This window comes from Cetorhinus maximus, chromosome 2 (genome assembly GCF_964194155.1).
Source record: "Cetorhinus maximus chromosome 2, sCetMax3.hap1.1, whole genome shotgun sequence".
In the NCBI taxonomy this organism is placed as follows: domain Eukaryota; kingdom Metazoa; phylum Chordata; class Chondrichthyes; order Lamniformes; family Cetorhinidae; genus Cetorhinus; species Cetorhinus maximus.
The window spans coordinates 10,000,819-10,018,322 of NC_135880.1; the positions used below are offsets into that span (position 1 = coordinate 10,000,819).

Sequence of the window (17,504 nt, forward strand, 5' to 3'; positions counted from 1 at the left end):
CATCTATATCCGCCTGTAATGTAAGGCTATCTTCCTCACTATTAGCCACCCCACCAATATTCGTTTCCATGGGATCTGGAAGGTTGAGTGCATAATGAGCCAGGGGCAAAGGGATGAATTGTGTCACTGTGTGCATGCTAACTGATCCACTGTCCTTGTTGTTCATTCAGCATCATCAGAGCATGGCCGGCAGGAGGAGCTGCAGATGCCCCCTCTCACACCTGAGGGCCCTCAAGTGGCACCTGTGTCACACCATTTCTGCAAGGCAGGCACCAGCGCAGATACTAGCACCTCAGTGGGCATTGTAACATCGGCTAGTGTCCCGGGGCACAGTGGAGAGGGCACTTCACAATCGCTGGAGGAACTGGCAGAGACAGAGAGTGCCAATGGTGCCAGCAGTTGGAGGACTGCAGGGGACCAGGCACATTCTCAATCAATTTGTGATGATGTGTCTCTGGAGTCGTCCGTGATGCAGCAGCTGCAGGAAATGTGGCTGGATGTGCGGGAGCACCTGGGAGTGATACATGCTTCGCTTGGTGTCCGTGGTGGAAGAGTCCACACGGAGCATCACTGATGCAATGAGCCTCATAGTAGAGCGTCATGCTTCCTCCATGGAGAGAGTGGCGATTCTCGTGGAGAGGCACCTCCAGGTGAGCAAGCAGGGGTTACACTCAGACCTGCAAGCCCTCACAGCGCCAATGGCCACAGCTAATCAGTGCCAATGTGGGAGATGGTGTGGGCTTCAAGCTTCCCAGCTCGTTGCCCATCCATCGACGGTGAGCAGGGAGGTCCAGGGCGACCTCAGGTTGGCACAGCAGCTGCCTGTCGTATCTACAGGCTCCTTTCACGGCGCTCCGGATGAGGGCACCAGATGTTCCACCCCTCCCCCAGTGACTGCTTCATCGGGTGAGGCGGCGACGACTGGGGAGATGCCAGCTGTGGAACTGGCAGTTCCCACCCAGGCAGGCCCAGCAATGGCTCCACGGGCAAGAAGGACAATCACCAAGGTTATCGAGGCCAACAGGAGAGCAGGGTCAGCAGGCTGCCTCAGATGCCACTGTGAGCGATGGGGCAGCACCAAGACGTAGCACCTGTAAACAAAAGCGTAAGGCACCTTAGGCACACCACAGGTTTCTCACTGATGCTTTTGTGTTGGCCCGAGATTAGGTACTTATAATTTTTTTTCCGCTTGTTTAACATTTTGTTTTGGATTTGTGAGAACTTCTGATGGTTAAAATAAAAACCAGTTGTATTACCATGTATTACCTTTGTTCTGCATTTGTATGTTTAAGATAAATGTCATGAGTGTTTGTTTGGACATTCAAGTTTATGTCCAAGGCCCTTAGTTGCAGCTGATGACCTGCCAGATTTAGCACTTAGGTGCCGAGTATGGAAGCGCCAGGCAAGGCTGGTCCTGCTGATCCATTTGTGTTGAGCTAGATGAAGGTTCGTTAGATTAAAGCTTCCCGGGTGTCCCTGCCTCCTTGGTGTAGTCCTAGGTCAGCGTTTAGCCCCTCAGCATTCCCCTGTGCTTCCTCATCCTCAGAATCAGTGCTGGACTCATCGTGTGCAGCCTCATCCACTGTGTTGACATCTTCAACGTCCACTGCGCCGCCCCCCCCGCCCCCCCCCCAAAACCCCACTTTCAAGTGCCAGATTGTGGAGAGCGCAGCATGCAACCACTATCACCGACACACGATCTGGGGGGTGCTGGAGTGCGCCCCCTGAGCGGTCCAGGCATCAGAAGCGCATCTTGAGAAGACTGATGGCTCACTCTACCATAGCCCTTGTGGAGGCATGGCTCCTATTGTGCCGCTGCTCAGCTTCTGATGTTGGATGGCGGAGAGGCGTCATGAGCCACCTTCTGAGGGGATAGCCCTTGTCACCCAGCAGCCATCCATCAAGCCGAGCCGGAGCACTGAAGAGCCTCGGCACCTGGGAGTGTCTGAGGCTGTCGGCGCTGTGGGAGCTGCCTGGGTACCTTGCACAGACTTGTAGAATCAGCATCCTGTGATCACACACTATCTGCACGTTCATGAAGTGGAAGCCCTTCCTGTTGATGAAGGCACCGGGCTCACCTGCTGGCGCCTTGATGGCCACATGTGTACAGTCTATAGCACCCTGGACGTGGGGGAAGCCAGCAATGGCCACGAAGCCTCTGGCTCGCTGTGTCAGGCTTGTCTGGTCCCAGTGGAAGTGGATGGAGGTCAATGCCCGTCTGAACAGAGTGTCTGTGACCTGCTTGACACAAGTGTGGACAGCTGATTGGGAGACACCACAAAGATCACTCACCAAGCCCTGGAAGGAACCAGATGCATAGAAGTTGAGGGCAACTGTGACCTTCAGAGCCACTGGCATGGGGTGTCCGCCCACACAGTTAGGAGAGACCTCAGGGCCAAGCATCTGACAGATGTAGTTGACTGTCTCCCTTGACAGTCGGAGCCTCCTTCGGCACTGCACCTCAGTCATATTGAGGTAGCTGCTTCTCCGCCTGTATACCCTGGCAGCAGGATAGTGGCATCTTCTGCAGCCCCTTCCACCTTGGGCTACTTCTTGGCCCTGCACCCCTTGTGCCTGCGCCTGGCCTCCCAAAGGTGACTCCCCTGGAGGCTGAATGTGCACTTCTGGCCTCCTCCTTATTCGAGCCCCCCCTTCCTCCTCAGAGGAGCTGCCTCCAGTAAAGATGTCAGAACCCATACCCAGGCTAAGGGGAGGCCTCCGGAAAGCTGCAGGCCCGATAAAGATTACTGCCTGCAGAGTGCTGAGCTGAAGGTTCAAAGTACACAGAAAGCTGCTGGCATTCATTCTGAACTGCTGCACATCACACAGGCAAGTTTAAAAAACTTTCTGCAATAAATACTTCACAGACCAGATTCATGACACCACTAAGCCCTCTTATCTCACCCGTGGATGAGGTTCATTAAAAAGTCTCTTACCCGCCTGCCCATTGCGCTCATGCGCTGACCCAAAGATTGCACGGGTGCCTGAAAATCGCCGTCAATTGACGAATTAAGGGCCTTAACTAGCCCGTTAATTAATGGCAGGCGCGCGTCGAGCTTCATCGCCCGCCCACCCAGCGAAATATCACAATGGCGCGCGGTGACGTCAGGATGCTCGCCTGACGTCACCACGCATCATTTTATGTGCTGACGTGTGGGGCCCCCCCCAGGCACATCAAGCAGAAAATTCTGCCCCATGTATACAAACAGGCTCTGGAGACTCCCTGGCTGCATTAGGGAGGTGGTGGCATAGTGGTATTGTCACTGAACTATTATTCCAGAGACCCAGGTTCAGGAGACTTGGGTTTGAATCCCACCACAGCAGAAGGTGGAATTTGAATTTAATAAAAACCTAGAATTAAAAGTCTAATGATGACCATAAAACCACTGTTAATTGTTGTAAAAACCCATTTGGTTCACTAATGCCCTTTAGGGAAGGAAACCTGGTCTACATGTGACTCTAACGTGGTTGAATTTTAAATGCCCTCTGAACAAGGGCAATTAGGGATGGGCAATAAATGCTGGCCTAGCCAGCAATGCCCACATCCCATGAACAAATAAAGGAAAAACTCTAAAATGAAGCCAAACTTTCCTTAACACACAAATTTAAAAAAATTAAACTTAAATCTATATCTTGTTCCCAACGCCCACAAATACAAATATAACTTACTTAAAACAACAAAGACTCTAAAACTAACAAAGATAAAACTAACAAAGACTAAAGAAGCTGGCTCATGTTCAAGCCATGAGCTATCTCCATTCGGACTACTACCAGTCATGTGAGTCCCTTTACATCATTATGTGGGCAGTACTGATTCCCCACATTAATTCTTCCATCCTGAACACCCTAATACTGTAATGTAGTTGGGGTTCAGGGAATAGACAAATTCATTAACTCTAATATGACCCATCAGATTACATTTCAAAAGGAAAACTATCAGTACCTTGAATGTACATGAAAGGTTTCTACTGGCATAAAGACACTGCCATAGGAACTTATTTTCATTTTCCCTATTTCACATTGCTTATTCTACTTGAGCCAGCAAAAAAAAAATAATTTGATGGGTTCATCAGTATACAACATTCCATTAGAATGAAGCTCAATTACAAGTTATTGGACTTACAGAATATTTATATTGCTTGTTACTTCCAGTTATATTCTTCTGTGTAATTTTCTTCCTTGTAAATAAATTTAAGTGCTGGTTTAGCCTGAATAATCCAACCTGATACTGTAATATTCAGAATATGGTGGGAAACCAATATTACCACCACAGTGTGGATGAGGGTAATGGTTAGTCCTTTGGCAAAGTATTCCACTCGCGGCACCCATGAACTGGCAAGTTTCAGTTCATGGGTTTGCTTGTGAAAACTGCCCTTTTGATACAACTATGATTTAAAATATTGTGAGAAAGTCTGAACCATAACGATTATAATGATCTCTTTGGCCAGTCTGCGTCTGAATTTTCTTCCCTCACTTCTCCCATACTGATATATGCCGCTCTGGGCTCTCCTCTCTGCCTCTTGTTCCTACTATAACACATTCCCCTCCAAGGTGTCAAAAGTACAGGACTTCTTACCTCTCACCTTTCTCATATAACTTACAGACTTTAACTAATCATCAATTCCTGATTTACCTTGTTTTCTCTTCTCCTCTTATCAAGTTTGGTGAGTGTCCTGCACTGCAGGTTAAGGCCTATTTACTTTTTCTCCTCAAAACAAAATCCTGTTTTAATAGGACTTGGCAACTGTAAAGGAAGGAAGAGATTTATATAAAACCTATCAGGCACTGTTCCAAAGTATTTCACAGACAACCGAATACTTTTGCAGTGTAGCCACTGTTGTCATGTAGACAACAACTTTGTGCAAGTCACCAACAATATATGAGATGTATGACCAGTTAATCTGTTTTAGTAGTTTTGACTGAGGGATGAATTTAGTCCATAAAGCTCCTTGTGCCCCTCATCAAACAAGGTTACAACAAAGTGTTGATGATTTAGGTTTTGGTCAGTTCTTTTACTAAAAGAAGCATAATTAAAAGTCGGTCTACACAGGCCCACCTTAATCTTATCTAGTGCATTCACCTGTTATAACAACAGTGACTACACATAAAAAGGGTTTGCTTGGCTCTAAAGCCCTTTGAGACGTCCTGAGATCATAAACGGTGCTATATAAATCCCAGTTTTTTTTCTTTATTATCTTATTGTAATTGCTGTTTGTGCACCTGGGTGCTTTGCTGTTTTGTAAACAAGGTTGATGTAAGTCAATAATACTGAGAAATTCTGGGTTATTGTCAGCATCCCCCTGGCAGCAGAGCAATTTCCTGGTGATAATCAATTTAAGTAAACAACTTTCTTATTAAGAAGTGAACTAACATTACCCAAATGCTTTATGAAGTATGATTTTCTTTTGTTCATTACAAAAGTCTATAAAAATTGTGTTTGTAATCACTGTGTTAGATTTCTGTGATGGAAGCAGCATGGCTGCGCATAAGTGACTTGTTGAGGCAACACAGGATGCCATGGATCATGAGTCCTGTCAGTGTTCTCTCAAAGGCCCATTAATTGTGGTCGTTGTGAGGCACTGATATATTACTGAAAAGCACGAGCAGGATTAATGATATACTGCACAGATCTATCAGGAGAACCAGGAGCAGCACTGACAGCCACATTCAGCAGCTCAGCTTCAGCCTGGAATCTCCAAGTGTGCTGGAGAGAGGGTACAGTAGGGGAACATGAAGGGCAAAATAAAACAAGAAGGAAAATGTACGTACCCTAAAAAGCTAAATTATGGATTTCAGCCATGCAGCTAAAATCACAGAATCACACAGCACAGAAGGGCTACTTGGTTTGTCTAGTCATTGCTGCTATTTGAAAGAGCTATCTAATTTAGGCCCATTCCCCTGCTCTTTTCCGAGGGCCCTGCATATTTTACCCCTTATAAAACAAATATAATTACCTTGGGGCACGCTGCATGAAGGAACAATGAGTAGGGGTGCCACTATGCCACTATGAACTGCTTCCTCAACACAGGTTACAATCCTAAACCCTCAAGGCCTCGAATAGATTCCACCCCCCCCCCCCACCCCGCACTGATCTCTCAGGTTTTGATTCATGACAATGGCTCAAACATAACAATAGACAGCCAGACCTCTCCAGGTAGTCTGCCACTTCAATGGCTTAAAGACTGCCATGCCTTTTCAGAACATCTAAGTTTTGGTAAACTGTCATCTACTGCTGTGGTGTATTAGTGTACCAAGGTACAGGAAGTAGCTGTATTTAGTCTCATGTGGTGACCAAGTCCCAAGATACCAGAGATGGCACCTGTGTAACATCTGTATTAAAAATAAACGCTTTCTGTTCCTGGTTTATTGTGTTAGAGGCACAAGACAAAAATTAAACCCATGAGATTAAAGGGACAATGGCAGTGTATACTGACTAATTAAGGAAGAGAATGCTAAGAGTAATGTTTTCCAGTCTGGACAAAAGTATACAGAAGTGTTCCCCAGGTGTCAGTATGAAGACTCTTTTTCGTGTATATTACTGACCTGGACTTGGGTATGCAGAGATAATTTCAAATTTGCAGGTGACATGGAACTCAGAATTGAGGAAAACAATGATAAAGATAGTAACAGACTTAAGGAGGACATAGACTAATAAAATGGGCAGATGAAATTTAATGCAAAGATGTATGAAATGATACTTTTTGGTGGGAAGAATGAGGAGAGGCAATATATACTAAATGGTACAATTTTAGAGGATGGAGGAACAGAGAACCTGATGATGCTTGTACATAAATATTTGAAGGCGGTAGGACAAGGTAAGAAGGACGTGAAAGCAAGGATCCTACATTTTTTATTCATAGAGTACAAAAGCTAAACCTTTAAAAGGCACATGTTGGGCTTCAGCTGGAGTATTATGTTCAATTCTGGGTACTACAATTAAGGAAGGATGTCAAAGCCATGGAGGACATGCTGAAGAGATTTACCAGAATGGTACTGGGGATGAGGGACTTCAGTTACATTGGAGAGACTGGACATCTAGGGTTGACCTCAGAGCAGAGGAGATTAAAAGGAAATTTGATAGAGTTGTTCAAAATCATATATGGTTTTGATAGAGTAAATAGAGAGAAACTATTTCCATTGGCAGAAGGATAGTAAGCAGAAGACACAGATTTAAGATGATTTACAAAAGAAACAGGCAATATGAGAGCATTATTTTTTACACAGTGGGTTATTATGATCTAGAATGCACTGGCCTAAAAGGGCGGTGGAAGCAGATTCAACAGTAAATTTTAAAAGAGGATTGAACAAATACCTGAAAGGAAAACATTTTCAGAGTTTTGGGGCAAGAGCAACGGTATGGTATGAATTGAATAACTTTTTTAAAAAGCCGGAACAGGTGCAATGGGCCAAATGTGCTGTATCATTCAATGATTTTATGTTTCTAAGGCTGTTTGTTCACTGCTTCTTGACAATGCTAACCTGAGAGGAACCATGTAACAGTCAAGCACAAAACCAAATTAGGTTGTAGAAATGGGCATGAGAGTTGCATGGGTTCCCATGCGATTCTTAAAGCCAATTTGCATGCAAGTTGGAGAGCGACTGTTAAATCATATTTTTCCCTGCTTCCAACTAATACTTCTCTTGGGGACTGAGGGTGAGTGGATGGAACTAACTGTTGTCCCTCCTAAATCCATGATGGAAATCACCAAGATGTCTTGTTATGTTTTGCAGCTTCAATCCAGGGAATCTGCAAGCAGAATATTTACAGGTCAAAAGCACAACTGTAACAGATCATAAGATTACCCCATTGGGATGTATTTTGCAATTAAAATATCCAGATATATTGAGATCCCCACTATAAGAGCTTAGGGAAATGCATTATCCTATAAAGAAGTATTGTATAAATGCAGTATTTTACAAAGAAATACTTTATAAATGCAATATTTTATGAAAGACAGAACAGACTGAGCTCTTTTTTCTAGAAATGGTGACCTGATAGAAATCTTTAAGATTGTGAAGGAGTTTGATCAGGTAGATGTGGAGATGCTTCCAATTGTGCAGGAAGTCCAAATCAAAGGATCATAAAAAGAAAATAGTCACTGATATATTCAGTAAGGAATTTAGGAGAGACTTCTTTACTCAGAGAGAGGCTAGAATGTGGAACTTACTATCATAGGGACTTATCTGCTGATTATTCTTCAAACAGTTAAAATGAGTGGTGGCGGGACGGAGAATCCGTAAACTGGTGAGTACACAAGCAGAAGACTTTGATTGTTATATCTCTTAAATTCTCCCCAAACACACAGCTTCACATACAATTAATTACTTTGGAGCGCTAGACAAATGAGTACAACAGTAAAATTGCACAAGTCAATCTATTATTTTCCTTACTGTGGTGTTCGTGTAACGAAGCTGAGACTTTGTGAGAGGGTCATGTTTTAAAATATTTCCTTTAGTTTATGTTGAACGGTTTGAATGGGGGGGGCGCGGAGATCATTCTAATTCTGCCCAGAGAAAGGCCCATGTGACTTGATTGTCATTGGGAAAGCGGCCCAGTCCAAAACCTGTAGAAAATCAAGTGCCAGTTTTCAGCCCTTGACATTAAGACCTTGTGTCTTTTTGGACACAAACTCTTTGACTCAGAGATCTGGAGAGAGAGAGCGAGTGAGAGAGATGCTGCTGCTGGTTGAAGAAGCAGAGACGCTATGGCTGTGAGAGCAGGATGCTTGTAATCGTAGATTTTCTGTTCGGAAGGAAGAAGCTGGAACAGATGGGACTTTTGGAGATTTAAGAAACAAGGAGTCACCAGAGTGAGGATATCAGTTTGAGGATATCAGAAGACTGAATGAAGGGACTTTCAAAGGTCATTGCAGTCTATGGAGATATAGGGCAGAATTTTGCCCTTGACGGGCGGGCGGGCCCCACTGGCTCGGCGGCGGGTGAGCAGCTGATCGCCGCCGCCGAAACGGGCCCCGCCGCCATTTTAAGTGGGTGGGCCGCCCGACGGGAAGCGCTGTGGCGGGGGTGGAGGGATTCCCCAACTGTCAGAGTGCGCTGTTTGGTGCATGCACGCGAAAGAGCGCACATCTCCCTGAGACTAAGTGCTGCCTCAGGGAGATCACTGAAAGTGTTTGAAACTTTAAAAATAGAAAAATAAAAAAATCATTAACATGTCCCCCTCATGTGACAATGTCACACGAGCTGGGACATGTAAATAAATTTCACAAAAACTTTTTAAAAACAGACATGAAACCTCATCCCGCCAGTGGATGAGGTTTCATGTTTTTTCAGAAGCCCGCCGGGGCTCCTGGCCTGCCCACCAACCTAAAGGTTGGACAGGCAGGGCCTTTAATTGGTTTAACTACCCTGTCAATGGCCTCAGTTGGCCATTGACAGGTCGGCGGGTGGACAGCTGACCGCGCTGTGCCCCGCCTTCCTGAATAGTTAAATAGAGCGGGATGACGTCATCCCGCGTCATTTTCGCGTTGGCGAGTGGGCCCCACCTCCAGCTCACCGATGGAAAAATTCTGCCCATAGAGTTAAGGTAAAACCTGGGCAGACATTCTTCAAGTGTAATTGCACATTGAGAGTTTCAAAGGGTATATGTGCTGGAGAAGGTTATGGAGGAGAATGATGGTTGCCAGCTGAAAATTGCATGGCACTCTCCTTGCCAATTCTCAAGTGCTTGAAGTGTTTCCTGCACTGGATTCACATCCTCCACACCACACTCCAGCTGCTCACTTCCTTTGCGACCTCCAGCCAAGCCTATTTGGTAAGGTTGGCTGGCCTCCTTCTGCCATCCTCTGGAAAGAGCACCTCCCCCTGTGCCCTCATAGATTCCAACATGCCCTTAAGTTCCACATCAGTGAATCGTGCGTCTGCCCTTCCCTATCTGGAATACATCTTGTATCTCCTTTTCCCTTTGCAAATTTTCAATCCACAATTCACAGTTCTGTGAATGCTACCGGAACCCCATTAAAAACTCAGCCCTCAATTGGGCTTCTCACTGCTTCTTCTGCCCTCTGCAGTTCATTGGATGCCAGTCTGGAGGAACCCTTTTCATTGGCTGGCCCCCTCAAAATTCACCTGGAAGGCCCACTACTTGCATGGTGGGTTGCCGAGTCCATATGGTCCCAACACTGTCAAAAACTAAGCACTGGATTTTCACGAAGTTGGTGAGAATCTGTAGACCTTTAAAAATTGCAGCTGGGACCCGATTGCATTATTCCTGACCCCATTCCCAGGGTTTCTGATTTTCACAAGGGTCTTTTAAGGGTTGCTTCAGAATGCAACCCCACCCTGCATTCGCAACCTGGTCAGTTCCGTTGTGGGGATGGGCATGTCCTAGCCCTCTGCAATTTTCGTGGAGTCAGGCCAGGTTTTCAAAGATTCATGGTTCACGGCACCTCAGAGATGTCATGAACCACACTTTGCATGAGGGAACCTTTTGAAAGGTATGTTCTAAAGGTCTTCCTCATGCCCCCATGCCAAGGGATGCACCCCACACACACCTCTTGACCCCTCATGCCCCCTGTCAAGCTATGGCATTTGCATGCCCATTCACCCACTATACTCTGTATAGAACCAATGAATGCTATAGTGACAGTAGGATGTGTAACAAAAATCTTATTAAAAAATAGTCATTCATTGATAACTTTCCACTTTCTTAAAAAAACAGCTCCTGTTTACGACAGGCCAATAAAAGTGCCAATCATCCAGACTTTTTAAAGTATCAATAGCAGAAACTGTAAGCACTTGAAACCTATTTATCTTGTATAAATAAACATTGAGCAATTGACAGCATAGATCACAGAATCACAGAATTTTAATGGCACAGTAGGAGGCCATTCAGTCTATCATGTCAGCATCAGCTCTCCAAATGAGCATTATGACCGAGTGCCATTGCCCTGCCTTTCTCCTGTACCCCTACACGTTGTTTCTATTCAAATAATCATCTAATGCCCTCTTGAATGCCTTGATTGAACTTGACTGCACCACATTTCCAGGCAGTGCATTCCAGACCCAAACCACTCATTGTGAGAAAAATTTTTTCTCACGTCACATTTGTTTCTTTTACAAATCACTTTAAATCTGTGCCCGTTCATTCTTGATCCTTTTGCAAATGGGAACAGCTTCTCCCTATCTACTCTGTCCAGCGCCCCCATGATTTTTAACATCTCTATCAAATCTCTTCTAAGCCTTCTTCTCTCTAAGGAGAACAGTCCCAACCTCTCCAATCTATCTTTGTAACTGAAGTTTCCCATCCCTGGAATAATTGTTATAAACCTCTTCTGCACCATCTCCAATATGTTCACATCCTTCCTATAAAGTGGCACCCAGAACTGTGCACAACACTCCAGCTGAGGTCTAATGAGTGTCTTATATAAATTCAGCATAACCTCCTTGCTCTTGTACTCTATTAATAAAGCCCAGGATATTATATGCTTTATTAACTGCTTTCTCCACCTGTGCTACTACCTTCAATGATCTATGCACATATACACCCAGGTCTTTCTGCTCCTGCACCCCCTTCAAAATCTTACCCCTTATTTTGCATTGTCTCTCTATGTTTTTCCTACCAAAATGCATCACCTCACACTTCTCCGCAATGAATTTCACCTGCTACCTATCTGCCAACTCCACTAACTTGGCTTTGTCCATTTGAAGTTCTACACCATCCTCCTCACAGTTTACAACACTTCCAAGCTTCGTATCATCTGCCAACTTTGAAATTGTTCCATGCACACCAAGATCTAGATCATTATCATACATCAGGAAAAGTAAGGGTCCCAATACCGACCCCTGGGGAACTCCACTACAAACCTTCCTCCTGTCCAAAAAATATCCATTGACCATCACTCTCTGCTTCCTATTTTTCAGTCAATTTTGTATCCATGTTGCTACTGTCCCATTTATTCAATGAGCAATAACTTTTCTCACAAGGTTGTTGTGTGGCACTGTGTCAAATGCCTTTTGAAAGTCCACGTACGCCACACCAACAGCATTACCTTTTCTGTTACCTCTTCAAAAAACTCCAGAAAGTTAGTTAAACACGATTTCGCCTTTAGAAATCCATGCTGGTTCATCCTTATCAACCCATATTTTTCCATGTGACTGCTAATTTGATCCCGAATAATTGTTTCTAGAATCTTGCCCACCACTGAAGTTAAACTGACTGGTCTATAATTGCTGGGCTTATCTTTACAACCTGTTTTGAACAAGGGTGTAATGTTTGCAATTCTCCAGTCCTCTGGCACCTCCCCTTAGTCTAGGGAAGACTGAAAAAATATGGCCAGTGCCGCTGCAATTTCTACTCTCACTTCCTTCAATATCCTTGGATGCACCTCATCTGGCCCTGGTGCTTTGTCAACTTTAAGGACCAACAGTCTATTCAATACTTCCTCCTTATCAATTTTAAACACTAGTGACAGAGTTTCCTCGTCTCTCACCATGGCCTGGGTAGCATTTACCTCCTTGGTAAAGACAGATGAAAAGTATTCATTTAATACCTCAGCTACAGGGCTTGTACCCAGGAATATTTAACTCTCAGTTCTACCCTTCCTTGAGCCAGGTCTCTTATTGCCACAATATATTTCCACATGGCAATCTGCACCTGTAACTCCCCAATCTTATTTACTGTACTCTGTGCATTCACATACATACATACATACATAGTAACCCTGATTTAGATTTTGTTACTTTCTCCCTCGCCCTGACTCTACCTATTAACTTACTACTCTAGTGTTATCTATCTCTCCCAGTATTTTGTGCACTCTGATATTCCTCTCTAATATTCTCCCTTGGTTCCCACACCCCTGCCGAGTTATTTTAAAGCCCTCCCAACAGCACTAGCAAAACGCCCCAGCTCTGTTCAGGTGCAACCCATCTGGCTTGCACAGGTGCCATCTTCCTCAGAGCCACCCCAGTGTCCCAGGAATCTAAAGCCCTGCCTCCTGTAACATCTTTCTAGCTACGCATTCATCTGCCTTATCTCCCTATTTCTGTACTCAATGGCACGTGACACTGGGAGTAATCCAGAGATTGCTTGCTAATTTTCTACCTAGCTTCCTAAATTCTGATTACAGGACCACATCCCCCTTCCTACCTAAGTCATCGGTACCAATGTGGACCACGACTCCCCCAGAAGAATGTCCTACAGCTGCTCTGTGACATCTTGACCCTGGTACCAGGGAGGCAACATACCATCCTGGAGTCACGTCTACTGCCACAGAAATGCGTGTCTGTTCCCCTATGCAATGAATCTCCTATCAGTATTGCTCTTCCTTTCTTCTTCCTCCCCTCCTGTACAGCCGAGCCGCTCATGGTGCCACAAATTTGGCTCTGACTGCGCTCCTCTGAAGAACCAGCGCCTTGACCAGCTTCCAAAACAGAAAACCGATTTGTGAGTGGGACCCAAGGGGACTCCTGCACTACCTGCCTACTTCTCTTGGAATGCCTGGTGTTCACCCATTCCCTCTCTTTCTCCAGGCCCTTAAGCTGCAGTGTGACCACCTTTCTGAAAATGCTATCCACGTAATTCTCAGCCTCGCAGATGCGCCACAGTGACTCTAGCTGCTGCTCAAGCTCTGAAACCCGGAGCTCAAGTTTCTGCAGCTGACAGCACTTCCTGCACATGTGGTCACCTAGGACACTGGTAGCATCCATGACTTCGCATATATTACAGGACACGCATTCCACTTCATTGAGCTGCCGTGCCATGTCTTAACTCTACTTCCCTTACATTAACTTTATTCTACTTTGGATTATTTATATGACTTTATTATATTGGCCCTAAATTTCCCTTATTCCTGCCGCTTCTCAGTTAAATCCAAGTATACCTGTTTAAAAATATTATACTTTTCTAATTTACTCACCAGGTCCTACTTAGCAAGCCTGCCGCTCTTCTTTTTGAGGAAAGGTAGAAAAGGAAATTTCCAGGAAGTTTCCTGTTAGATTAGAGAGCGAGAGCTGTTAATCAAACAATGCTTCCCTCAGGCTCAAGTATTTCACAGGGTAATGGATTTCAGGACTTAGCTAAGCCTTATTATGTGTTATTGGCTGAGAGCCCAGACATCCATTAGAATACTAAGACAGTTGAGCCCGAGGGAAAATATTGCTTGGTTAACAGCTCTAGCTCTCTGATCTATGCTGTCAATTGCACAATGTTTAAATACACAATATGAAGAAGTTTCAAGTGCTTGCAATTTCTACTGTTGATACTTTAAAAGGTGTGGATGATTGACACTTTTATTGACATTTAGTTAAAAAAATTTAAGAAGATGCAAAGTTATCAATTAATGACTTTTTAAAGCTTTTTTTACACATTCTACTGTCACTATAGGGTTATTTGATTCAATGCAGTGTATAGTAGGTGAATGGGTATAGGTGCCATAACTTGGCATGGGGGCATGAGGGGCCATAAGGGGTGTTTGGGGAGCATATCTTGGCATTGGAGGCATGAGAAGCCATATGGGGTGCATGGGGGCCATAAGGGGGCATGAATGGCACATGGGGAGTGTGTGAGGGTGAGGGAGTGTGAGGGTTGGGGGCGAGAGGGTCTTATGTTTTCATTATAACTGGGACGAAGTCACAGCGCAGCAGACCTTTTAAACAGCCCACCTTGGCACCTAGTAGCCCCTGTAGCTGCCTCCAAACCACTTCCCAACTCAGCTGGCCCAGCTGCAGCCCACACCACCCACCTCCCCACGGCGCTCTCTTCCCCCCCCCCCCACCCCCCCCCGCCCCCCAAACAATATAAATCCTGCCTTTGTGGGCGCTTTCTCCCGAGGTGGGGGGCTGAACCAGGAAATTTCCTGACTCCCACTTCCTGCCGCGAGATGAAAATCCAGCCTGAAATCCATGAGATTCCATCCAAGCTGTCATGTACCATTCTTGAAAGTTTTCAAAGGACTGCTTCCAGAGGTCCTTGATTAAATTTTAAAAATCTGGTTAACATCTAACTGAAATCCCAACCAATTTATTTTCTTTTTCATGCTTCATTGACTTGATCTATTGCTGAAACTTCTGACCCACTTTTCCTAATTGTGCAATGGCCAAATAATTCTGTAGTTATTTGTCACTAGATTGGTGAGCTGATTGAGCCCCTTCACAATCTTAGACATGGAGAAGATGTTCTCACTTTCAGGAAAGACCAAAACTACGAACCATAAATATAAGATAGTCATTGATAAATCCAATACTGTATTCAGGAGAAACCTCTTTACCCAGAGAGCGATTAGTGTGTGGAATGTTTGAGATGACTTAAAATATGCATTTAAGAGGAAACTAGATACATATGCCCACGAGGGAGAAAGGAACAGAAGGATATGTTAATATGATTAGATGAAGATTGGGGAGGAGGAGGAGGAGGAGGCTGGTGCAGAGCATTAATACTCAACTGTAAATATTACGTCAGGCCCTTTTGAATGGCACAATAGATTTGCTTTATAATCTGACTGATATTTTAGGAAGGTGTAGTCTCTGTCTCATTGTTCTCTCTCTTGTAATTCAGATTCCCAGAAGTACCTATGAGCCTCCCAAAGAGAAGCAACTGCTGGAAACATGTAAAAGGAAAAATCTCCGCAGAGCAGAGGTTTGGATGCGTTTGTTTTCTTTCTCTTGCTGAATGCATTGACTGTTTGCAGGTGTGTGGTTCCGTGGATACAACCCACCCTGCACCACCTCACTGTTCATAAGTGAACCCAAATGGCAAGTGCTGGCAAGCTATTGGTCATCAGCCAACATCCTCACACCCTCATTCCTACCAATGGTTGCTGGAGAACAACAATGGGTGAGGATTTGTCCTCCTTATCTCATTGGCAATTACATCAATTGCAGTGATCCATGCCAATGTCCCAATGAGCTCGGCTGACTCAAGCACTGAACCCAATGTTCTTTGTTTAAATGGCTCAAACTATTCATTGTATGTATTCATTAGGGTAGAAATTCAGCTGAGCCTGTTTTCAGTGCCCAGTAATGGACATCTGAATCAGAAGACTTGAGGATCGCTAGAAATGGATCCTTCAGGCTCATCAGGAAACTTGGGAAGAGCTGCCGGTGCTGGTTGCATCTCCACAGGCAGCTCACCCTATGGGCTGCCAATGCCCCTCAGTTAGGGCCCAGGGGGAATGGGGAGGGGGGCAATCGTGACTCCTGTGAAGTCAGTGCAGCACTCCTGCTCCCCAGGGAGGGAAAACAATTTCAACACTTACTTTTAGTTGATAGTCATGGGGGCCTTAGGAACCTTTAGATCCAAAGGCTGTCGAGCTCATTGGGAACTGATTTCTGTAAATGGTTCCCCAACAGGCATTAGGCTCCTAATTAGGATATTCAAGAGGGCTAACACCCTGATGCCTACAAATGAATTTATAATTGCTCAGGTGATTTCCCCCTACTACATTGGCATGCTTTGTACTGGAAAGGGCATATACCAATTTCAACCCCACAAAGTCATCACGGGAGCCAAAGGTTGGATACTTAAAAGATCTCATATATTAAATGGGGAAACAGAAACTCTGACTGAGATTCATTATGGTTCAGCTGATAAAGGATAGCTTTCACTTGATACACAGGAAAGTATGTTATTTGTCACTCAAATAATTTGAAGGTTTTATGTAAACCTACATAAGGCCTTTTAAAGTAAAAACTACAAATTACATGTGGCAATATTACAACACAAGGGTTTAATGGCCCAGATTTTGCAGTCAGCGCACTTGTCATTCATCACACTTATAGTTGCCCACAGACTTTTATTCGGCTTTTGAGCAACAATTTACAGTTACTGGAGATCCATTTCACCGTGCCACCCTCTACAAGGACCATGGAGCAAGCAATTCATGTATCTTCAACAAATCAGATTGAAGAACCCTTACTGAGAAACACAGGACCAAATTTTTAAAGCCTAATGGGGGTGGAACTGGAGGTGAGTGGGCCTGGAATTTCCCACTGCCGACCAGCATGCTGGTTTGCTGATTATAGTCCTTTTCCCAAGCCACTTTTTAAAATGTCAGGCTGGGGCAAAACAGCTTTTTTCTAATTGGCAGGTGGACCCGCTGCAGTGGCCAGAACGTGGCCAATGAAAGGAGGCAGCCTCCTGGCAGCAGACTGATTGAGTGGGGCAGCGCTCCAGAAACATTTAACAGCGCTCTAGTGCCAATGTCAAAAGATGGCCATAACTGAGGTCACAGCCTGCCCTGATTCCCTCCCCGCAATGACAGTTTGGCAGCTGTGAACGTTTTTATTTGTAAAGATTTTGAAAGTGCTGGAGTCTGCTGTCTAATTTACACAGTAATAACAATGAGTGCTGGCATCTTTAATGTTATTATTACCGGAAAATTTGGGCCACTTATTACACCCTTCTGTCCACTAATAGGTTAATACCTCCTTGACAGTGGCTTCCAACCTCAAAGGTTCAATTGGAATTCATCATCTTTTCCAGCAGACCTCTGAATTACACGTCTGCAGATCAGAACATTATTAAAATTAAACTCGAGGTGTAGTGCAAT

General features: G+C 44.7%; 1 protein-coding gene across 1 annotated transcript in view; it reads left to right on the top strand.

Annotated features, from left to right (window-relative positions):
• cfap99 (cilia and flagella associated protein 99) overlaps positions 1-17,504 on the top strand; it is a 134,059-nt gene that overhangs the window by 30,892 nt on the left and 85,663 nt on the right. The window contains exon 5 of the mRNA XM_078560769.1: positions 15,512-15,592. Coding sequence (XP_078416895.1) covers positions 15,512-15,592 — 81 coding nt within the window. The remainder of the gene's footprint in view (positions 1-15,511; positions 15,593-17,504) is intronic.